Raw genomic sequence first — 25,435 nt, forward strand, 5'->3', positions numbered from 1 at the left:
TACTCATCAGAGTAGCATACATTACGTTAACGCACATGCGGGTTAGGGTTAGGTGCAGTTGTTATTTTAAACTGACAGAACACCGGCAGTGTTTCCCAACCGTTGTAAGGAGACCCACCATCACCACTACAAGGTAAAGTTAATTTATTTTCATCTTGCATTCTATAGAGTGCCATATCACAAAAGAAGTATTTTAAAGTCTTGTTTCCCCTAGTTTACACTTGGCCCTTATATATATAATTTGATATTTTTGTCTAATTATATGATTTACATGCCATAGTTGCTTTCTGTGTCCACAGCCTTGATGCCACACACACATATAGACACGTGCATGCACATGCATGTTATCACACTGTCAGCACACAGAGTGCGCACGTTGGAACATGTCAACCAGCTCAACAGTAAATCAGACAAAAATGAGAGTTTTTAAAAATTCTCCCAGGGACCTGAAGATGGATACACTCTTGCCCCAGTGAGGAGCAGTCGGAGTATTTCTCCTGCTCCGGTGTTACGCCTCATGCCCATCATGGGAACTGAACAAGCTCTACCATCATTGTAGTAATTTCTGAATCATGGCTTAAAATAGATCCAGTATTCTCTGTACGTTTTCTTTGTGTAAACACTTTATCTGAGATCTGAGCTTTAAGAATGTTTAGAGCAATCTCATTGAATGTCTTCATCAGGACATTTAAATGTTTAACTTTTTTCTTTCCTGAGGGTTTTATTTTAATCACAGCATTTTTGGCTATGAACCTGGGAAAAACTGACAGGTAAATGCAGACAATGATATTTTGGACATCTGCATGTAGGTCTTGGTTGTTTGTGTGCAGCTGTGTGCACATTCGGCTGTGCATACTGACTCTGCCATGAGATTTTACTCTTCCTTAATCAGTCATTATCATTATTATAAATAACCCCATCATTATTGGATTGTTTCTCCCCATAAGCCCCCGGCAAGATGAAGACAACTTCAGTGTGTTGAATTATGGTAACGTGTTGCATTTTGTTGTGAGTAACGGTAACAGTGTTGTAACGACGGGGAAAAATAAAACCGTTACTAAAAAAGTAATGCAAACCATAATCTTGCCCATGGGCACCAAAGCTTCCAAATTCAAAGTTTTTTGGGGGGGTCTTGTTCACGAGTAAGGGATCGATGGAGAGGGAGGTTTACAGGCGAATTGGTGCGCTGTTGACAGTGATGCAGACTCTGCAGCGATCTGTCCTGGTGAAGAAGGAGCTAAGCCAAAAAGTGAAGCCCTCAGCTATTCACTGCTTGGGCAGCTGCCCCACGACCCGACCTCTGATAAGCACAGGAGAATGGATGGATGGATGGATGGATGGATGGATGGATGGATGGATGGATGGATGGATGGATGGAATATTTATTGTATTATTCTGCAAAATAACTAACTAATGCTGTGTAAACCAATTTACAAAATCAGCCCCTGAAATAAAGTGTGGTGCAGCATAGAATCACACATACAAATTAAAAAACTAAAAAATCAATTGGCTGAAGTTCCAATACCTGAAAATTGTACTTGAGGAAATTATTTAGTCTCTCTCAATCACTAAAAATTTTTCCAAGTTGAGCCTGATTGAATGATTGATTGATTGGCTGACTGAATTACGATTTAAAACAAGAGGGTTAAGTAAATAAATAAATATTAAATTGCCGGTTCTCTATCTCATTTAAGAGAAACTGACATTCGCCAAGAGCCTCAAAACAAATGTTAAAATATTATTTGCATCTATCTTAATTAACAAGTCAGATGGAATCCAAAAAAAAAAAAAAAAACCTTGATCACAGATTCATCACCATGACAACTGCACCATCTCCATCCACTGAGCTGTCAAATGATCATTCCACCTTAAAGCAATTTTACTAAGGAATCAGTTTTAAATTATAAAGTGATGGCTTGAAACTTATTATTTCAGTTCATGTTCCCATTTTGGGGCATCTGAATCCTGAATTATGATTACCTGACAAGACTTGAAATATCTTCAGAAATAAATGCAATAAATCAGTTTTGTGTCAAAATATTTTTCATAAAACATGAAATGAATGTTACTTTATATTTTATTTGACCCATGGGGGAAATTTAAATGTTTTAGTAGGATATATATATATATATATATATATATATATATATATATATATATATATATATATATGCATATATATACATAGATCCAGAGGCAGGCATGCAGCATGAAAGAAGCTCATCTATGTTTTACTTTGGTACTTTGTTTTGTTTTTTGTTTTTGTTTTTTTTTTGTTTTTTTTTAGTTATTATTTTCCCTATACATTTATTTTCAATGAGCTCTACTCTTGTCCAGAAAAAAATGTGGATAATCACTTAAAAGTTTGCTTTTAATGCCTTGAACTTTATTTCTTGCATTTTATCTAGTTTATTTGAGGGTTTTTTTCTATTTTTTTTTTTTTTTTTTTTTTTATCAAATTTCTTTTATTTATTTTAAAGTTTGTTTTAATATACTTATTTATTGCTTCCTGCACGCTGCTGTAATGCTTTTTGTCTTGTGCTATACAAATAAACCTGCCTTGCATTTTTTTATATAAGCATTTCCTTGGTCTGCATCCATGGAGCCCTGCTTGGTTCATAACTCACTTTGGTTTCCACCATTCAAGAATGTCATGGTGTTTTTTCACAAGCTGCCCAATCCTTGACTCCCATTGAATTTCGAAGTCTTTCTTCAGCCTGCCCAACTGTCCCGCCTCAACAAGCCAAAGAGAAGGACTGATTAAATGAGTCACGTGAGACTTGATCTTGCCGCTTTTAAGCAGTACAGAAAATGCCTATAAATCTGAGGTTTATTCACAGGGACACTGCCAAAGGTGTCCAACAGTAGCGTCCGCCAGAATAACTCTCAATATTTCAATCAAACCTCCCCCTCCCTCTCCCTCCCTGCAGGAAGAGCATCCTATAGGCTAATCAGGTGGCAGTTTCAATCCAGCCTCAGCATCCGCCGCTTCCCAGAAGAGGAGAGCAGACACACGGTGTATGCGCGAGGTGTTTTCGTCTGCTACCATGGTGGAAATTTCGGATATCGTGTGCCTTTTCGTCCCGCTGGTGATGCTCGCGGGCTCTACCCTACAGACGGACGGGAAGAGCGTTAAAGAGGCTGCAAAAACGGGGAATTTCATGGAAGACGAGCAGTGGCTGTCCACCATTTCACAGTACAGCCGCAAGATCAAGCACTGGAATCGCTTCAGAGATGTAAGTGTTGACTGAGAGAATGCGGTGGCTGTAAGGATGCGCTGTTGGGGAAACATGCACTGCCATCTTTATACAATGAGCCATACAAACTTGGTGCTGTGGTTCGAGCATAGAAACACGCACAAACAACGTGTTTTAAAATTACAAGATGTTCGAAATTATGATAATAGTGTGTATGTCTTTTTTGGGTTTGTAAATGTAATTAAGACATCTAAAATCTAATGGAAGTGGGAAAATATATGAGAGATTTTTTTGTTTGTTTTTTAAGTGTCACCTGCAAGTAGCCATTACATTTAATCAGCTTAATTCCCATTTGTTTATTTCTAATAAGAACAACATAGGTAGCCTACTTAGCTTTATTAGGGAATTGTTTTGGGGATTTTTTTCTACAACTTCTTCTTTAAAAAATCAGGGTATCCATAATCAAAGAAGAATACTTCGATGAGACGAGCAAGTTCAGGAATGCTACTAAAATTAAAGCTGCATTTACACATAGATCACCAATCCTCCCAGTTTTTAACCCTTTACTGATTATAAACAACGTCTGAGTCCCATTTGCACAGCAGCACACTATAATCCATCACACTGCCCCTTAATCTGACTTACCTTGGAAGTGTCTCAAGAGATTTCACAAACAAGAGAATTAAACACTTAGGACAGACAGGCATTGATTGATTGCTGTGCATATGCACCTATATAACAGACTGAGCTGGGTAGCTTGGATTGATTAAAGCCTGCAGTGTATGTCTGGTGATATATTGCTTTGTCTGTGAATGTATGGACACAGTTCTGCCTCCAGCTCTGTGAAGTGATTATTAATGATCCCAACAGGGTTCAGACAGTATAGTGTAGTTGGATGAAGTTCCATATGAGTCCTGTTAATTGAGTTTTAATTGATCCTGTGAGGTTATTGCAGCACATGACAGCTTGGGCAGTTGAGCATCTGTAGCGAAACAACAGCATATCTCATTAGGAGGAAAGGATGAGCCTTTCTGAATAGTAACCTTCCCAGGGAGAATGTGATGTCAATCTTGATCCTCATTCCTACACTCCCTTAAAACTCAGATCACTGACGTCCATGCAGAAAATGGGAACGCGTGTGAAAATTGGCAGCCACTCCTCCTGGGCATGGATTAGTTTGATTGTGATTACTTAAAGAGTTCAGTATGACCTCTGGAACTGTATTTAGGGAAGTAATGAAATTGTAGGCATGGAAAGATTAAGTCAGAATTACTGCAGGATTATAATTCACTGGATGCTGCTTTGTATTTGAACGGCTTTGATCTAAAATGTTTGTATAAGCAGCAATGACCTTCCGAATTCAGCCCATCGTGGTTTCCTGCAGGGGGGGAAAAAAATCTCCTTCCAAGATTAAATTAAAAAAGCACAAACACTACTGGAATATGTAACACATCCCAAGATACACTTTCCTCAAGGGTTTGCCTTTTAGTATGTCACCTGCATTGCTTTCCCAATTTCCTCAATTTCACATCAAAGCTGCTGTGCAGCACAAATGACACCTGCAGTTATCACTTTCATCATCAATACTCTCGAGAGTGATTGTCTTGTGCGTGTATAGATGCATACAGATGTTGTCAAGTCTATGACTGGTCATGTCTAAATGGGATTTTGTCAGGGCTGTTGCTGAGTGTATTAAAGAGTGGTGGCTTCTCTGGTGATGATGAAGATGACAAGAAAAACATCAGAGAAGTGAACCACTAAACCTCCTGAGGGAATTGGCAATAGAAACTGCTTTGATTTCAGCTTGCTGCCGTAGCAACAGCAGTCTCTGTGTTGTGGTGTTGAGATGGAGAATGTTTCACTGGGAGTTTGATGACTATATCCCCTCACATTCCCACTTCAGGGTGGAAAGTGGAAGCACCTTTTAGGTTTTTCCACATCATTAAAACTGTAAACTAAAATACAACTTGTTTTTGTGAGAGTTGCTTAAGATTACATTGAATAAACATTTAATTGGCTGTGCTTCATGTTGGCCTTTGAGCTCAAAATAAGAACAAAAAAATGAGAATTTCAGTCTCCAGGAATTATCCAGTTGATGGATAAATTATGACTAATGACACAGTTTTATTTATTCAGAGTACATAAATTGATGTTGACTTGCACAGTCCTCTGAGAGTTTCATGTTGAATATTATTAATCCTTCTCTGAAAAGCAATAATCAAAGCTGCACAACATGAGCGATACATACATACATGCAAATGTTCGCATAAATAAATACACACCACAAACTGTAAGCTGCAGTGAGTACACAGTAAATATTTCATATTTATTTTTCAGCAGAATGCAAAAGCAGAATCAGGATAAGAGTCTATTTCCTTTCCAGTAAAATCAGCTCCCACACTTCAGTTCAATTCAATTCTATTTCACAGGAAGAAAAGGCGATTAGATTAAAGAGTAACAGTCAACAAATAATAGAATGGGATACCTTCAATCCTTTAATCTGACAGGTGCACTCAACATTTCATTCCACTAATGCAGCAAATCCATGGAAAAAAAAAGATAAACTGGGGAACAGGAAAAACCGTCATGGGAACTGAATGCAGATTTATTACTTTTACCCAAATAATAACATTCTTGATGGCACTTTTAGCTTGTATAACAATTGCAACAACAAGTGACATCTATTCTGCTCTTTTCTAGCATGATAGATCTGAAGCTAAAACCATTGCATGCATAATTTGTGCATCTTTGTTTTGTTTATTTTGTTATTTTTTTATGTCCTGCATGTATCACAGAGTAATGGGGATTTTCTTCTGTGCCTGTATATACTTGAGTATATTTAATAAAGATAAGGTAATCTCCAGAAACACAAAACTCTATTTTCCCTTTGGTTTGCTCTGTTTATTATTTATCATCATGGTGTCAATGTTTCCTTGAAAATGTCACTAAAGCATCATTATTAATCAAAATTTTGTTATTATTTAAAATGATATAATGCTTTAATGTTGATTTCAGAATGTGAGAAGGAATGAATTGCCCAAAATACTATTTAACATTTTATAATGAATAATAAAGAGACTTAATTAAGTCACAGGTCAAAGTAATGTCTATTTCTTTCCAGAAATTAACCAGCTTTTTTCTTGCTAAGCTTCTAAAGCCATTAGTGTAATGATGACCCAACTGGTCTGGTTTATTATTGTGTTTATTGAGATAAAAACACAATATGTGTGTACCACAGTACACATATTGCGCACACAGTATGGATGCTCATTAGCAAATACCAACACAATTGTCTTTATTGTTTCTATGCGTCACGCATGCCAGCATAAAGTGAGAGTTCCGCGCTTATCGGGTGATTCCTCCTCCCATGCTGCACTGTTTGTGCTTGGTAAACCCTTATCTTAAGTATGCATGCATCGACAGTCAGGCAGCTCTGCACCATCCAGTGCCAATCCTGCCTGCACCTGCTCTCCATTCACTTCATTTTTAATGAACAGAAAACACTCTGCGCCCGTACAAAAACATCAGATCTCTTGTTGATGTCAGTGGATAAAATATGTAGAATGATGGAAGCAGTTGTTTTAGATCCTGACAGTTCTTATACTGATGTGATGCTGTGTTTTTTTCTTTCCACATTAGCTTAATTTAGATAACATTTTGACACGAGGTTTACCTCTATTTCTTGTCTTTTGTTCACTTTTATTGGCTTCAGCCCAGCAAAATTAGAACCTTTTCTGCTTGTGGCTCTAGCTCTGTCTTTTATTATAACACCAAGGGATATAAAAGAAATAATTATAGATAATGGCATCTGTGGCACTGGAGCCAAATACTCCATTAAAGACCATCCAGACAAACAGTAAATTATCACCACTAGTCCTCAGCTTAGTCTGGCTCAGCAAGCCCATGCTCCCTGATGTTCAAATAGACTTCCACAGATGCATTAATGCTGCAACTAATGATAACAGTTTATCCGAAATTCATTAGTCAATCTAGTCATGCTTTGCATGAGCATGAGTCATTCTTCAGAATCTTTTTGTGGCTACAAACATCTAGAGTTCTGTTGCAAGACAGATGGACCGCATCTTAATCAACTCCAACTGTTCTGGTATGGGTCGTCTGGTTGCTCAGGGCTTGGATGGGCTACTAGAGCTCTGTGGGGAGTCCTGGCAGGCTTTCAGAAGCATAGGTGGGCTGTAATTGAGCAAAAGACAAAAAGAAATAGACTTTCATGCTTGCCTGGCTACAGCTGCTTCCAGGAACAGTGCCAGCTGAAGGGTACAGATGTCGGGGAGAAGAAGAGTGAGGAATTTCAGTCATTAGAAATGTTTACATCCAAAATTCTTCATATTAGTGAAGGTTGCTGAGTGTCATAAAACAGCATATGTTTTGTTGATAAAATGTTAGTCTCAAAATCATACACCACCTCTTTACAATGGAAACCTGTGGCAGACTAAATGGTGTCAAATCATAGCCAGAAATAACAGAATGTGTAGATATTTGGGGGGAAAAATACTGTTTTTATGTAATCATAACAAGATGAATAACTTGCACAAAAGTACTTTTTTTTTCTTTCTTTTTTTTTTTTTTTTTTTGCTTGATGTTAGATGTTAGGAATCAGTGCCCACAAGCATTTCACTTCCATAAAAATGGCTTTAGTTTCATCCGGGTTCCTGCATACCAGCAGTGCTTTCTTCAGAAAACAAACAACACCATGTGGATGCATAGTTCTTATAAAAAACAAAAGTAGTAAGTAGTTTGAATGCTGTATCAGCATGATTTGAGTTAATGAGAAAGATACAAAACTAGACTTAAAGGCAGGCTTAATGAAAATGTAAATAGCAGTCGTTGTCTATTCAATAAACGCTGTTGGGTTTGAACCAGACTGAATCGCAGCCAGTGGGAGATCAGGTCCTGTCAGTACAGTAGCTGATACACAAGAATTTGATTAGCGCTGGGGAGAAAAAGTAGAAGTGGCCGAAAATAACAGGATAAATCCAGTTGTTTAAGCCTCTGAGAGAGGGCTTGCTGGGAAGGTGTTAGCTGTAATCAGACTCAGAAAAATATGGGCTACACTGAGTGCTTGCAGCTGAAATGCTTGTTTGAAAAGGTGGCTGTAGCTTAGAGGATCCCAAGGAAAGAACCAGCCTCAGACATAGGGAGGCATCTGATTTATTGTTATATCACAACTGTCTAAAAGTACAGCAACTGTGTGTGGAGCTGTATTAACAACACTCGATTAAAGATTTTACAGACCTAATCCTTCCTTTGCAAAACAAAAAATACAAGCGCAATACAGAAGTGTGTTTATCTGCTTTATCATCAAACTGTAGCACTCAAAATGTCACCGGCTCACATGCTTGTCAAAAATAACATATTTTTTATTCATAGGAAGTTGTATAATTCATGGCATTAAAATGTACAAGAAAAGTGAAGGCAGAATCTAATTAGGAATCATGACAGATCAGGTCCCAGTATGCAGGTAGGAAGGCTAGAAGCGTATGAAGGTGGAGCTGTAATCAGATGGCTGATAAAGACTGAGATGCCTTTGACAACCAGGACAAGGTGGAGAAGGATGAGAGCTGTACCAAAGATAGTCTGAATGACAAAATGACAAAGCAACAGTGTATTCTCAAATATACGGTTCAGGCAGTGATCAGGTCATAGACCATAAGCAACAAACATCATTGGGTCAAAGCAGTGATGACAAAACAGATAAGAGCTGCAACTCATTCATTCTGACAGGAGACAAAGCATATAAAGCTTACACAAAAGCTTAATTTGTTTTTGGATCTGTATTTAAGTATAAGTTTTGTTTTGTTTTGTTTTGCAATGTCAGTAACTACGTATGAATTATTCAATTGTGTGAATAAACTTGTAAAGCAGATATGAGAGCCAGTTTGCCTTTTCCTCAGTTAGAGCCAGGTTTCAGTTCTGCTGCTGCTCTGTTTGTGACTCCTATTCGATTACAGACTCTCCGGCTTCAAATCATTGGCAGATTCTCATCCTTCTTGCAGCCCTCACCTAGGCAACTTCATTGATTTTCCATTGTTGTACAAGTCTGTTTTTCAGTTGAGCTTGGTGTCTCCAGTGAAGTGTGAAGGTTCTCGCTGTTTGTACCAGATTCTCCTGTGAGTTGCTGACTGTTTTCTCATTCCCTACAGGGCCCAGTATGGCACAAGGGTCGGTTTTATTTATAGACAGAGTGCATGGCTGGCATGAGTGCACTAATATTTTGTGGGCTAAGTGTGATTTTTATCACTGTATCTGTTGGTGTATGTGTGTGTTCTATAAGTGTTGCTAAACAAGGTCAAAGCAAAAAAAAAGTTTAAGAAAACTCTTAGCAATAAAACTGTCAAATCTAGTCCAATTTTGCTTGTTCTTTTTAATATGTGTCGAGTTATTGCAATTAACCTCTAGAAAGTGTTTGTCCTCTTATTTGGTTTGAAATCTCCCTACAGTGAAACACAGTGAAAATACAGTTAATCTACTGGACTTCCTGTAGTTAATCTGGGTAATTAAAGACTTAAAATCACATCCTTCCTCCCAACTGACCACATACTTGCCCGTTGTCAGGGGCCCTTAGTGTCACATTGTGAAACATAGGGTTCCCTGGCACTTCATTGCATCTGTTTCCAGTGTTAAAAGATTTTTTAACAGCAGTCTTTTCAGCTGCTTTTCAGTAAAGGGGAACCGTGTGCGTTAAGACAAACCCAGCCAAATATAAACAGATATGGAGTAAGAACAAGTTGCAGTTTTAGCTCATGTTTAGATAAAAAAGTATTTTTCTTGGGAAAAAACTAAAGAAGTAAAGGAAATAAAGGAGTAAGCATTAGTAGAAGTATGTTCTTTTCTTTCCACTGAATCATTTAATATATCTTGTTTGTCTGATTTCTAGCAGAAACGGCTGTTACTTGTCCTTGCCCCCTTTTTTTTAACCCATCGATTATGTTCCCAAAACACCTTAAACCTCTGCTTCACCTTTTGCTTACTCCCATCCTTAAAGCTCTCTTACATAAGCCTTTCTCCAGACCAGCCTTTCAGCATTTGATACTCTGCCTTTGCTCTGCAATCCTGAAACACTTGTTCAGAGCCCTGCTGTGTGCCTGCAGAAATACAAATAAGAAGGCTTGAGTCTCAGGCCCTGCAGCCACTTGTCCAATGAAGACAAGTGAATGTATAGTATGAGGGTAATGTTTAGAGGTTTTAATTAATTTCAGACATGTTGCACGTGGCACCAAAGCTGAGAACTGAGCTTTTAGGTGGGAGGAATTGATACAATCCTGTATGTAACACTATATATATGTATATATATATATATTGCAGACAACCTCAGGATGGTAGCATTTTTTTAATCTTTTAGCTGTATTTTATGCGATTTAGAGGTCATACTATACACTACAGCAGGATCCAACAGAGCTTGTTTAAGAAATATGCTTCCAAGATTATTTTTAATGATGTAGAATAAAATACCAGAATATGAATATATCTTGTCAGGGTGGCAAATTTTTACCTCTGTTTTAAACAGATTTGTCGCTGCTGGACAGCTACCTCATGTTTCAGTACTGAGAAGAAAATATGTCATGTACATGCACTGCCTATTTGCACCCTTGTCTCTCAGTTACTCATCTTTGAAGGGGCTCTTGTTTTTGCTCAAGGGCCTCTCTTTATTGTCAGAGATGACTTCTATGAGAACAAAATATGAGGCTTCAGCAAATAAAAGTAGTGAGTCTGGAGATAGATTACAGTACATCAGAAGGACCTCTGTAGAGATGTCCTATGGGAACATCAACATTAATATGTTAGCAAGCCCTAACACTAAGCATGTGCTTAAATCTTTTGTCAAGCAAAATAAAATAATATAATTCTATTTATATAAACTATTTAAACTGTCAATATTTTTTGTTTCTTCTTCCTTAAGTTTTAATTGCTATTTTTGATGTGCATTAAGAAGATGTGAATGGAAACCTGTTGACAATACAGCCCCATCACAGCACTTCCTCTGTGTCATTGAACAAGCAGAGTGAGCCTATGACCAACTCGTGCTTTTTCCAGTTACCAGTTTAGCTAGAGTCTGTCAAAAAAAAAAAAAAGTGGACATCTATTATTGGGTACTTCAGATTTCTTCACTTTGCAAAAATCTCAACACAATCATCAAATAGTGTTTTTTTTTTTTTTTTTTTTTTTTTTAGGATTTTCCTTTCTACTGACTCCTTTTTGTGTCTTCCCTTCTCAGTACGAGGCAGCAGCACATGGCCGTAACTGCACATATGAACTAACTTTCTGAGTGATCCTTTCCATGCAAATCAACCGTTGTCTTTGGATACTTCGCCTGGTGTTACTGGATGAAACATTTGTGACTGCTGGTTAATGTGTAGTTTAAAGGGTTACATTTCTGTCACTGTTTCAGACTAAAAACAGTGACTTACTAAAAACTCAGCTGTAATAAAATACAATGTAGAATATCTGAGAGAGAAAAAACTTACATTAAGTGTTACACCACACATCTAGCATTTATTTACATTTGGATAAATAAAAATACAACAAGGCCAGTTATAGCCATTATAGGCCAATACAGTTTTATGGAATATGTCCATTGCATTACTCTGGCAAAGTAGCACTGTTAATATAAGAGGGAGATTTAAGTTAAAAGAGGATGGTTAGGTGTTAGTATTTTTTTTTTTTTGTGAAAGATGTTAAAAGACTTATGAATACTTATAGATGCTGTCAGTCTAGTATACAGCTTGCATCATTTCAGCATGAAAAATGCAAAAATCTACATATGGTGGGGTGCTTGGAACTGTTTGGCCAAAATTGAGCGCCACCTATTTATGATGCCCCGCCACTGCATGTCATCAATCTTTATGAAGTTTGATACACATGTTCTAAATGCTTGGGCGAACAAAAAAATCTTTGAGGAATGACTGAAAACTGGAAGGAACTGAACAAGAAGTCGGCCATTTTTGGTCAATCACTATTTTGGCATTTTATTCACATTGCATTTTATCTGTCTACTCCTAGAGATTTTATCATACCAACATCAAAGTTGCTCACTATGTTCAGAAGGCATGTGTGATTAAAAATGATCAAAAACTTTCTTTAAGGAGCAAGGGCATACTGCGGGGCCTCAAAGTTTGATGTCTCACCATGATAAACAAAATTGATATAACTTTGACAAACAACACATTCAAACCAAAATGGCCATGTATGAGACCAGTCCCATCCTGAACACATCTACATATTAATAGTTGGATTATGAATTGGTCACGGCCCCTGGTCACAGGAAGTTGTGTTGTTTACTAGAAGACCCACTTCTCTGACATTTTGGACACAACCAGGTCTGAACAGATCCATATGACCACTTCTGGTGTCAGACTAAGCCCCGCCCACTTAGAACAGGAAGTGCTTACTTTTAGAAGCTGGGGTCCTTCACCTCAGGAAGAACCTCACACACTTGATAGTGCTTCACAACAGGTCAAACCCTTTCATGATGCTACAGTAAAAAACCCTTCGCCAAACATAACCATAGCGAATACTGGTCCGACGCCATGAAACAGGAAGTCCTTGTCACTGACCCAATGTACTGCTGATCTCCACTAAACTTGGAAGGGAGGACCATTGGCAGGCCTGGAAATGAGACAAATTGATGTATGCTGGAAAATTTGCAATATGGCTCTATAGCGCCCTCTACATTGACCCACATGGATGAAATTCGGCACATTGACATAACACGCCAGGACGTACAAAAAAGCCTCTTTCACTTATAGGATAAATAAACAGGAAGTTGGCCATCATGAAAACAGTGTCATTTTTGGGGTCTTTTTTGCCTATTCCTTTGCCTTGTATTTTAACTATCTCTTCCTATAGATTTTATCATACTGACCTCAAAATCGGTCTAAACACTGCAGAGTTGAGTTATCAAACGTTACCAAAAACTTTATCAAAGGAGTTGGCGTTCAGCGGCAGCGCCTCCTCAAGTTTTGATGTTTTGCCATCAGGCAAATAATCTATTATCTCATACATACAACACTGAATCTGCACCAAACTGAACATGTTGCACTACATTTCCATGCGGACTACATCTACCAGATGTTGTCAACGCCATAGCCCCGCCCCCTGGAAAGAGGAAGGCCCTTCATTTTAACCTATTAATACCTGTTAAACCAATTCAGACTTATTAATATCATCCTTCATGAATTCACGATGAAATAATAACTGACTTCTTGCACCATCAGGATTAAAATGGCTTCCCGTGGCATTCCAGTACTTTGCCCTGACACAGGAAGTGGCTCTAACTCTGGACTCTTGACTAAAGGAGGCAATATTTGGCAATTCCTAACCTGAACATGTTTGTACATTAAAAACTACTATAGCGCCACACTGAATTCTGCAGGTGTTAAAATCAAGCTCCCGTTTGTATTAATTTCACACAATTTGTCAGAAACAAGGTTGTGAATGCTTCTGATGTCATCACCGGGCACAGTGAGGTGCCAGTTGAACCTCGGAGGAGGATTATGAACACCTAAAGTAGAAAATCCCTGGACGAAAGCACATACAGCTGCAGGCGAGATGGAGCACGCTGTAGGAGGGAGGCTGCCGGGTGTTGTGGTGGCGCAATAGGCCTGAGCGGTGCCAGAGGTGCGAGGGCTTTCATCGCTGCTTGCAGCTTTAATTATTATTTTTATTTAATTATTAGTGTATTACAAAACATGTTGATATTTTTTTCTGGGAAAATTCAGAGGAAGTACACAATCATCTGCTTTGGTCTGATTATATTTAATAATAGTGACTAGCTGCTTAAGGAATAGAAACACAAATCAGTTTTTGCACCCCTCAGAATCATATATTTGGAATTAGCTCATGTTTACAGACTGGGAACTCCTTTTGTTTGTTTTCATTCATGTCTAAAATATTTTGTATTGTGTTAATTGTACAAAACCTAGTGCTTCTTTGATCTTTTGTTGTGTATATTGTCACTCTTTGAGGTTCTGCATGTGTTTGATGAAGCAACTGAAGGAGGATGTTAGCAGTAATTGCGAGAAAAGGTCAACTATGAACCATCATCCGGTGCCTGAAGATCTCCATAGGAGAGTATTATTACTGAGTGCTTTGTTAGTGATGAGGCAGCGATGCACTCTGTCACTGTGAACAAACCCCTCTGGATATCCACAGTGAACACAGGGTGCTGCTGACAGCTGACATTTACTCAGAAACGCCTGTCAGTCACACATATTGTTTGTCAGATAGACACACACACATTTCATCGACCTCCCTTTTTGTTCTTTTTTTCAACCAACCAAACAGCACAATTTCTGTGTCGAATTTCTTATATGGATCTCTGTAACACTGCACAGTTAATAGAACCCAATTTTTCAGTGGACAGGTTGTGATTCTTCCCCACAAAAATGTAAGGGATTGTAATCTGTCAGTCAGTATTAAAGAGCATGGGTTAGCACTCCTGCAATCTTTGTTGCTGAGGCTGAGCTTCCCTGCTCTGTTTATAAAGAGAAAATCCTTCTGATGTTATCAGTTTGATCACAGAGTTCCTGGATACAGCTGAGCGTTTCATCTCTTAGCCTGCTTCCTTTAATCACTTCTGTGTAAAAAAAAAAAAAAAAAAACCACATTATATCAACAGAATTTTGATATGTGAACATATTCGAGTCATGTAACCTTTTTGCTGTGTGCCAACCTGCTCCATGTTTCATGCTCTCTTTCGTTGTTCACTCAAGGGGAATTTATTTTCCCCGAACATATTTTCTGCAGCCTCTCTTTTATAAAATCATTGATTTCCAGTCTTGTCAGCGCAGCAGGACAGTTTCCTTATCGGCACTGGCAGGAGCACAAATACATAAAGGCTGCTAAATAATGCAGGAGCTGCAGCATCAATACAGGAGACATGGGAGGCATCAGATTAATGGCATGGTCGTAAACTCTTTGAGGTCTCTCCCTGCTGATGCGTGACTCCATCAGGTCCAACAAGGTTGAACTACATAACAGACAATCATTCATGAAGCTCAACTGGTGAGGTGATTTACAACAGGTGTTTTTTCTTTGGTCATGGGGGAGCTGGAATTAGTTTGGCACTGCATTGAATGAATGACGGACAAACCAACAGTGGAGTCCTTGCCTGCGATAAAAATATTTACTTCAGTTAAACAAAACCATGAGGGTCAAAGACAAAGGTCCCAGCTTCCATGAGGGCTGCTTATTTCATGTGTTGTAAGGTTATTTATCGCCTTCTGGGGAGCTGTTTGGCTCTCTCTTCCAGTACAGTTAATGTTTACGGTGATGAGTAAGTCACCACTAAGGAGGACTGGTGGCCAATTGTAAATATCTTGAAATGACTCATGTTTATTATATCAGAAATAGCAATATGGTTAAAAAGCTGCACCACCTCCTGTAAGATACACTATCTGAAGTCTCTCTAATCATTAATATGTCTTCTTTAATTTGTTTATGCCTGTATATTTTGCTTTTGGGGTCTATACTGTCAGTGCAAAATTTTAACCTGTTTTTCTATATTTATTCCAGATTGAAGGAGTTGCCAAAATAATTTATTTATTCTGACTATATGCAGTATGGTTCTACCAAAGCATGGTCTTTTCAGACAAAGTTGATGTAGCTTTGTTGTTTTGCTGGAGAAATGTATTTTCTTTGTGTCTCTTGCAGGTTTGAAAAGAGCAAAAAGTTCAAAGAGTGTGTCAATTATAGTTTAACATTTAACGTTTTATAAGTTAAGACAAAAATTTGGATTTGATGATAAATATCCTGTGCTACAAGCCTTTCTCCTGGCAGTATAAAATAAGTGGATGCTTCTTATATTTGTATTTGAATTACACTTTTCCCTTTTACTAATATAGACTATTTTCTTTCTTTTTGCTGTCATTTCACCAGGAAGTAGAGGTCAGTTTTTGTCATTTTCCTCATAACTTTCCTCCAGCTGCCTTTGTACAGTGTCTTTTTCATTTATGACTCATTTTCTTGTCTTTTTTGGGTGTCTTTATCTTTACTTCTTCAGCCATCTATTGTCCCATTTTAATTAGAATGATTAATGTTCTAATTAAAACGGATGGCAAGGCAGAGCTCTTAAAAAGCACCTCACCACCCGTGCCATATGTCTCACATACAGACAGAGGCTGTAGAATTTTTAAGCTAATTTCCATACTAAATGTTCAGGACACATTGTACCTGTCTGCCCCTGCTGTTACACACTTATCATGCCAGTGTACAAGTTTTTGTCAGCATGAAGTGATAATGTTTTTGTTAATTACTTCTCCTCATGCTAATATGTTGTGCTACATGTAATACTGTCAGCAATATCACATGATCTTATTCTCTATAGCTGCTAACAAAAGATTTATTTCATGTGTTTGCAGGATGATTACGTTCGTACCTGGGATGAAAATCAGGGCTCTAATGACAGTAAGTTTCACACAATCTTACTTTTTTCTTACCCTGGTATTAGTTCATTCCTGGAAGCTTACGAAGTGTTGGTTTTTTGCTAGTTAAAAATTAGCAGTGTTGTAAAAAAAGTCCCCCCTTTTTACTTCTAAGGTTTTTGATATTAAATTAGTATTATCAGTATCCCCACTACACACACACACACACACACACACTTTTTTGACCCACTCTTCCTTCATTGTTGAATCAGTTTATTAAAGTTTGCAAGCAATTGTTTATACACAGTTCACCTAAGGTGCTCCTACAATCATTTAAATCAGGCTGAGGTCTAAACTTTGACTGGGCCATTGCAACATCTTGTTTCTTTTATTCTTATTATTCTTTTCTTGTTCAGCCATAATGTTGTAGATTTGTTGATGTGTGCTTGGGATTATTGTCCTGCTTTACGACTCAGTTTCATTCAAGCTTTAGCTGTCAGACAGATGTCCTTACATATGAGGTTAAAATGTTTCAGTAAAGAGGAAAATTTCATGGTTGATCCAATGACTGTTGCCAGGTTCTGTGGGTGTAGTGCCAGCCCAAATTATTTACTCTACACCACCATGCTTGATGATCTTAAACTCCAGCCCTTGAGGGCCACTGTCCTGCAGGTTTTAGATGCCTCCCTGCTCTGACACACCTGATTCAGATTAAATTAATCAACAAATTGTTACCGAATTCTGCACAATGACCTATTTATTTGAGTCATATGAGTTGAAGCAGGAAAAACAATCTAAAACTAGTAGATCCATTTAATCTGAATCGGGTGTTGGAGCTGGGAAATCTGCAGGATGGTAGCCCTTGAAGACCAACTTTAAACATCCCCTTGTTCAGATTCAGCTGCTCTGCTAGTTTGTACTTTCTTTCAGTATTACAGCCTCTGACATTGGGGTAAACTCCGCTCCTAGGAAGACTGGCAACTGTCCTGAATCTTCACCACTTATAACAGTAGCCCTTCCAGAGTGGTGGGCAGCAACAACTGCTTCTCTAAGATCATTGCTGATGTCTCTCCTGCTTGCCATTGTGCTAACAGATGGCAAATGTTTTGGCAGCATGCAGTTCTTTATCTTTCGTAAAGGTGATCACATTAATGATGATCATTTTTATCAACAGCTTGGTTTTAGTTTTTAATTTATTAAGTTAGTTAATTATATTGACCTTATATTATTTGTTTAAATAGTTTTTCTTTCAGCTAAATATTAAGACTGTGTTAAAAATAACTTTCAGAGGAACTGAGTCCACTTTGTTTTACTATATAATCTAGCTGCAATGCATCCTGTAAAAGAATTAGTTGCAGTCATAAAAATTATAAGCATACACAGGAATGTAAAGGAATCTCCATCTCCCAGACCTAAGTACACCTTTGTCTATTCCAGGTCACATGTTAAAGGTATAATGCACATAACCAAACCCATCTACATTGTTAATATTCTAAACACATATAATTATTATCCAGTGAAATACATTTGCATGCTATTAAATATTAAAACAACACTGATTAGTCAAATTACAAGATACTGTAGCTGGGGCCCCTTCAAAAGATAGATGCATGGTTAAAATGTGAAGGGTACACACAAAACAATGGCAAGTTGCAGTGAATCAAGAGCAAGTTTTCCTAATTTGAGAACAAAATGACTCCGTTTTTGATAAAGTTTCTTCACGACACCTCACAGTCTCTGGTAACTAGTGCAGTTGCAGAATTTAACCTCTAAAAATGTAAATCCAAACATACCAAAAAGACCAAAGAAGAAAAACTGAGTTTCATTGTCTAGGATGAATGCTGATGCTATGAATATTTATTACAGCCAAACGTCCTTAGTCTGTACTGTAGCTTGGATGTAGAACTTGTGTCTGAACTGTGACCATCACAGCATTGTGTATGTTATGTGTTTGTTTTCTATGGGGTCACTTGCTGTCTACTATACTTTTATTAGACCCTGAGTGAAAATGCTGTGGAAAGATTTTAGCACTGCGCTTTGTGATGTTCCTTCCCCAGGATGTGCTAAACATTGGCTTAACCTCAACCTATCAACCTACTTATTTCTGCATACTGCCTTTTTCATCAGTCTGCACTTGAGCTGTAGCCATGTGAAGAGCCCGAACGTCTGAGGTCTCTTCCTTGACTCCTGCTGCAACTGAAGCCTTAATTGAGTCTTTGCCAGATGAAGTCATGACACAGAGTCGTGTCCTCAACCATTGTTGCTTGATTTGCAGCTTAAATGAAGTCAGCTGAGTGGCAGAGTACATTAGCGCAATTTCCAATGGGCTTAATGGTGGACTAATTATGATTTCTAATGAAAGGCAAGAGAGGGAGAGAGTTAAAAGCATGAGAGGAGACGGTTGAAGCTAATATGCCATAATTTATTGTTAAGCCACTAGTATCAGCGTTTTTTGCGGAAACTTTATAGAAGCTTGAGCTTAAAGGAAACTGGAGTGGCCAAGGGGTCATAAGCAAGTTGAAAGGAGAATGCAAATGAAGTGCAAATGAAAATGAAAACATGTCTTCTTTCTCCATCTTCAAACAGAAAGCTGAGGCAATTTAGCTTCTAAAATTACCTGCACAAAACCACCCAAATAATAAGAGAAAGCTTGCCAAGAAACAAGGAGAGGGGTTCCATGCAGATGTTGTGTTAGCTCTATATCGAGAGTGGGTGATTAAAACACACAATGCCTTCTCAGCTTATTGTAGTGATCTAATATTTCCACTAGTGTTTTAGTGGTCTATTAACTATAAAGGTCATAGTAAGAACTTTTTTGGACATTCATTCAGCCTGTAAGTAGCTGCATTCGATTTTATCTTCTAGCCCTTATTTGTGGCAGTTTCGTAGTTGGTTGTGTAAAATTTATCTATTATTTCTGAAGGCACAAATATTATGAAGCTACGAGATGCTGGCATCAATACAAATTTTAAGTAAGTGCTAAAAGAAAATAGCTGTTTGAATCACTCAAATAGCAGCATCTCAAACTTAAACACAGAAACCAGATAAACCTAACATGGAACCATTCAAAAAGCTCATCTAGCAGAGCTCACTGCCTTTAATCTTATCCCTGTCTTTGCAGAAGTTTTTTATTCAGACAGTCAAATGCACACACGCCTGTTTCAGCTTTCAATAGAAAGAGTTTTTACAGAAGAAGAACAAACTGTTATGGTCAGCTCTTTCTTCAGAATAATACTTGGCCATTTTATGTTTCTGGAAATAATGAATATGTGCAATATTTACATTTCATCTGTAGATATTGTACTTATAAAACATGTGTGCAACAGTATAAACAAGCCTTTTTTTTCCTGTAGCACCAAGCCATATAGTTTACTATAGCCTTAAGGTATTCCAAATGGTTTGGATCATAAGTAAAACCAATGTAAGTAAAAAAAATAAATAAACAAAAGGTGTCCTGCTGGAGTTAAATACAAGAGTTTTAGCTGAAAGCAAATCTCTTAATGCCATCTATCTCCCTGTCTACTACCCAATAAGTACAGACTTGTTTCATGATGAAGCTGACATTCACACGTGACCTACAAAAGTCATCTATGGATGTGTTCTACACTATAGAGCTGTACTGGGTAGAGATGCTTTTTTTTTCATCGAAATGCTCCAAATGCCTCTTTTCAAAGGTTTCAAATTCAGATTGAAAAGGCTGCTTAGCATCATTCTGACAGAAAAGGATGTGGGAGTTGTGCTTCATTAATGTTGACTTGGGGTAAATCATTTTAGTACAAGACAATATAACACTTACTCACTGTTATAGGTCTTTATTATTTTTAATTTAAAGTGTACATTTTGATAGAGTTTATCAAATTTTACTCCTTCCTGGTGATACAGCAGAGAGACTTTGAGAATTCAATTAAGTGTCTCTTCTCTACAGAACCCAAAGTGGATCATTCATTCATCTATTCATTATCTACCGCTTAGTCCATTAAGGGTCGCAGGTAAGCTGGAGCCTATCCCAGCATTTAACAGGTGAGAGGCAGGGTACACCCTGGACGGGTCACCAGTCCATCGCAGGGCCCAAAGTGGATCAGTTTGGTCTTAAAGTTGTGGAGGTGTTACTGACTGAATTTTAGGAAGTCTTTAAAAGTACCAGTATACGTATTTAAAAATAGTCTTGCGATTAAGTTGTTATCTAATTACAATAAGATGGTGTGAAATGATGTGTGAAAAGCTTTAAATGTGTTTACATGACACACAGGATGTAAGTGCTGAGAGTACAGATATTGTTATTTTGCTGAAAGATACTGCTGAAGCAAAACTGCATGTGAACAAAGGAGCAAAACACATTTATTTGAATTTTTCTTTAAATTTGTTTTATTGCAGAATTTAAGTGATACAGACTGTTTTCGTTCAGCTTAATCCTGGCTCTGTTGAATCAGACAATATTGACGTGCTTGCACAGCAGTAGAGATTATTCACCAACTATTGTCTGGCTTCATCAGCAGACTAACTATCATCAATCAAAATTCATTTAGCAAAACTTTTAGGTGGTGTGTCAAAAAAAAAGACTACTCACATTTTCATTTTATACAGTTTAAAGCCTTTAATCCTTCTATTTCCCTGTCTCTCCTTTCGACATGAGTGTTCTATCTCCTGTCATTGATCTGCCTTCTTTTATGAGTAGCTTAATGAAGCAAAGGAACCAAAAGAGGAGATTTGTCCCTCTGAGACATCACTAAATCAGTGTGATGTCTTTACTCTGTAGCTCTGAGCCTGCAGGCATAATTTCTCAGCCAGGCAGCCCTCACTGCTGCGCCGCCATGCAGAGGAAGACAGAGCTCTGGAACTGTCATCACCCCTAACACACAGTGCTAGACAGTGAATGCCAGCAACAGAGTGAGGTGTAAATTTGCATTCAGGCATCGCAATGGCTGACTCCACTTAAATCAGCACTGTGCAGAGTGAGGGAGAGGTCAAGGTAATTTGCAGTTGATTTCTGTAGTCGATTCATCAATCCAGCTACTGATTGAATCACCTCGCTCTTAAGACAGTAAACACTGCAGGCGGGTGCTTGTAATTTGGACTTCGAAGAGCAAATGTGTGAAAACATGTGTACAAACACACCAACACTCAACTGCTGGAGGGTAGCATTCAGAGAAGAAATGATCCTTTAACACTTTTAAACGTGCATTGGATTTCCAGAGGACAGTATCAGCCAGAGAGGCCAGGTGAATGATGAACAGACACTCTAAAAAATCATTGGTTTCTGATCAATGGCAGACAGTATGAGATAGGAGAACATGCTGAGTACACACTCTGCAAGGTTTAGAGTTTAACACCTCTTGAGGCTATTGATAGATATTGGTGGCTGGGTAGCAAATACACTACTTGACTAGATTTGAGCTGGTATAGAAAAAGCATGTTTTATTTATTTATTTATTTAAGTTGGGGGGGTATGTGTCATCACAACCGTGTGGAAGCTACTGCAGTATGATGAGAAGGCCGACTTTGCATTGATCTTGTGAGATTTTTACTAAATTTATATTGTCTATAACAAAAACAACTGTAGGGCTAAATGTGTGGAAGAATAATGTCTTTTTACTTTCTGTTTGTCCCTTCATGAAGCAGTAACGTAATAAATATGTATAAACACACAAACACAAGAAAAAAGGAATCCCATGTCTTTCAGAACTGATGTGAGTTTCCAGCTCTCTGCTTTGCTTGTCATGCACTGAGCTTCCCATGCATCACCACCAAAATGAAAATGGGAATTTTTTTTCTATACTTTATCCAAGAATTTACATTTATGTTTCTGCATTTTCTAGCTTTATGAGATACTGGACACTCAGATGTAAAACTCTGAACAGCTTCTTCCCCCAAACCATCAAAGCCAAAGAAGAACCTCATCTCTACCACATCTTATTGAGGTGTTTGTGAAAAACTGTGGAGAAAAGGAGGGAGTTGAAACCTCTTATCTGGAAAATTTGACGGACTTTGCATCCCCCACTGGAGACTATATGAGAAGGGAGAGTTTTGCAAATACAACAAAGTTGAAATTCCAGCTGGACGTATTTTTTGGCTCTCAAAAAGAGGACATGTCTGGGTAAAATAAGGTGTTTGATCACCCTAAAATTCACAGACACCACACGAGGTCTGCCACCAAAATCCTGGATTTCTGCACACCATCTCAAGACAATGTAGCATTTTATTTTGTTGGAAAACATCTTTCTACTTTAAGATGTCTCCAATATTACTATAATTTTTACTAACTGTAACAGCTGTCAGGTCTTTTGTGTGTCTCCCCCCTATGATTTTAGGCTACCGAATGCAGACACAGTTCTCAGCAGACTCCAGCTGCCACTTTTGTCCGTCACAAATTTCTCACCCTTCTTTCATGAAATTTCAAACTTGAAATACTAGGTTGTGAAGGAATCATCCTCCCCTTGTATTTTAAGTGAATCTTTTTAAGAGAGGCTTATCTTATTGGTAATAAATCTCTTTGCTAGTGAAGCTGAAGCATCATATTTAGCAGCACTTTTGCATGAAATGTGTAAACAGAGACGAGCTGGGCTTTGCTGCTACCTAGAAGACCACATAGCACTGATGACATTAGAGCCTTCGTGTGTAAATAGAAGATAAGAAAGCTGATGATGAGGATGTGGCCTGAGCTTTGCTTTCGTTATCCTCTATCGGCAAGGATAAACCTAATGTAAATCTGGATTGGATTAGACGGAAGCACTGGCAGCCCTAATTAGAAAAGGTTTCTTGCTACAGGCATTAGTTAAATACCAAAGGAGAAACTCTCATAAAGTAAAAATGGAAGAAGGTGGCGGGTGGTTCGGGGAATGATAGAGAAAGTGTGGAAGCATGGGGGGGAAATAATAAGGATACAACAGGGAGGCTAAGAATGAGAGCACACTGTGAAGATCTCTAATGTGAGGAGAAGACGAAGGAATGCAAAAATGTAGAAGATACAGAGGCTGGTGAACGTGATTGGACAACATCGGTTTTTACATACAGACAGGGAGAGAGTTCTCAGGAGCAGCAGATTGAGCTGCAAATCACAGTCAACCCAGGAATGATTCCCAGACCACGGAAAGCCTGTTGCTATGGAAACGTCATCATTGCAGGCACTGCTTTAATCCGTGGAAGCTTGTTAAGTTAACATGAGGCTCAGGCAGCCACCTTATGCTTCTGTACTCACAACACAATATTGTGCCAGCATTGTAGCTGCTCGCTACAGACAAGATTTATCCACAAATATTTTTCTATTAGAAAGTAGGATTATCCTCTCTGTATTTCTGCGTTGCTTCTTTTTATTTCTTTGGCAAAACTAGTGGTTACGTTTATTTGAGAAGAGCTAGTTTAGCTTTAGCTGTTGTTTCTACACACCAGTTACTACCTTAATCACCTTGTCTGAATGTCCAACATTTAGTGGAAGTACATGCTGATTTTGCTGATGCACTTTTGTGGATCAAACAGGGATAAGAGATCAAATCTACAAGAAAAAAAGGCAGGCATAGACAAAAGAGGAGCAAGCTGGGAAAGAGCAAGTATACAAAAGGCAGGGTGATCTGTGCAATACTATATACTGAGATAGACAATCAATGCCAACTGGGATAAGAGGCTACCAGAGAATAAGGCTCCACTGTTGACAGTCTAAATGGATGGGGAGTCTGCATCTGGGTATTCATGCCCCCAAGCTTCTCTGTTTCTGCCCGGCAGTGGAGCAGTCAGTCTGTCAGTTACACAACCAGCTCGGTTCTGACAGTGGCTTGTACTGTTTTGGATTTGCTTCTCAAATCAGATATCTGTTGGTTTGCTTCAATAATCCTGTGAAATCGGCAGCATTAATGTATTCAGCTTCTGAAAAGGACAAGAGAGGAGATGATAAGCCTGCCTGCTTGGTGATAATAGTGCCATAAAATGGGATAGAGTAAGAGCAGTAGATGAATGAAAGCATGATTTACAAGCAGCTCTGTCAGCTGGATGAAACCTGCCGTTACACAGTATTTCTGCTGTACTGATGGATAGTGTAGATGAATAAAGGGCTGGGGAAGTTAAAGAGAATAGAGGACGACATCCAGGTCAGGGTCCTGGAGGCCTGCTCAGACCAGACATCTGTGACATATGAGTGTGTGTGTGAGGCACTGACACTCAGTCCAGTATTAGCTACTAGAAGACAATGTGATGGATGGAGCAGAGTGAGCAAGCCATCCAGGGTTTAGCCTACATGGTGAGAAGCATTTGTCTTACCAAGTCAGCTGAAGAGTAGCATTGAATTTAGATAAGTAGATAAAATAAACCTAGTGAAGTGCAACAATGGCAATTCTCAGAGACTGATTAGCTGTGGTAAGACTAGTTCTGAATCTCATGACTAAACTCAACAATCTCTGTGTGTGTTTGTAGTATTTATTTTTCCCAACAAACAAATATTTATTAGTCTTCTTTAAACTGCTACATCTAATTCCCTAGTATAGATGTTGTTGGACATATTCAGTTGATAAGAGACGTGATGGAGGCTCTGTTCTACTTTTATTGGCTGTTTCTCTGACAGCTTTGTCATCAGGGCTCAAAACAATATTGATTATTGTGCTATTAATCATTAAAATGTGTATGTATGAGTAGATGTTTTTTTTTTTTTTTTTGTTACTACAGTTATATACACACACAGCTGAGTGAAGTTTCTCTGCCTCTTCATATCCAAATTGCTGAGTGTCGGAGATTATCCCCTGCATTTACCATCAAAGCATTACTGAATCACAGACACATCTTTAAATCTGCTTTCACTCTGTCCCAACATAAACATACAGTTCATCAGACAGGCTCTGTTTCACCCACAGTAGGCTGTCATCATCTGCTGTGAAT

General features: G+C 38.3%; 1 protein-coding gene across 4 annotated transcripts in view; it reads left to right on the forward strand.

Annotated features, from left to right (window-relative positions):
• Positions 1–2,832: 2,832 nt before the first annotated feature.
• spock2 (SPARC (osteonectin), cwcv and kazal like domains proteoglycan 2) overlaps positions 2,833–25,435 on the forward strand; it is a 30,869-nt gene continuing 8,266 nt past the window's right edge. Inside the window, exons 1-3 of one of the 4 annotated variants that reach the window (XM_042011082.1) lie at positions 2,834–3,236; positions 16,092–16,100; positions 16,574–16,619. In XM_042011082.1, coding sequence (XP_041867016.1) covers positions 3,021–3,236; positions 16,092–16,100; positions 16,574–16,619 — 271 coding nt within the window. In that variant the 5' untranslated portion in view covers positions 2,834–3,020. Of the gene's footprint in view, positions 3,237–16,091; positions 16,101–16,573; positions 16,620–25,435 lie in introns of all 4 variants that reach the window. The other 3 variants (XM_042011083.1, XM_042011084.1, XM_042011085.1) reach the window with 3 other exon arrangements.

Source organism: Melanotaenia boesemani, chromosome 16, assembly GCF_017639745.1.
Source record: "Melanotaenia boesemani isolate fMelBoe1 chromosome 16, fMelBoe1.pri, whole genome shotgun sequence".
In the NCBI taxonomy this organism is placed as follows: Eukaryota; Metazoa; Chordata; class Actinopteri; order Atheriniformes; family Melanotaeniidae; genus Melanotaenia; species Melanotaenia boesemani.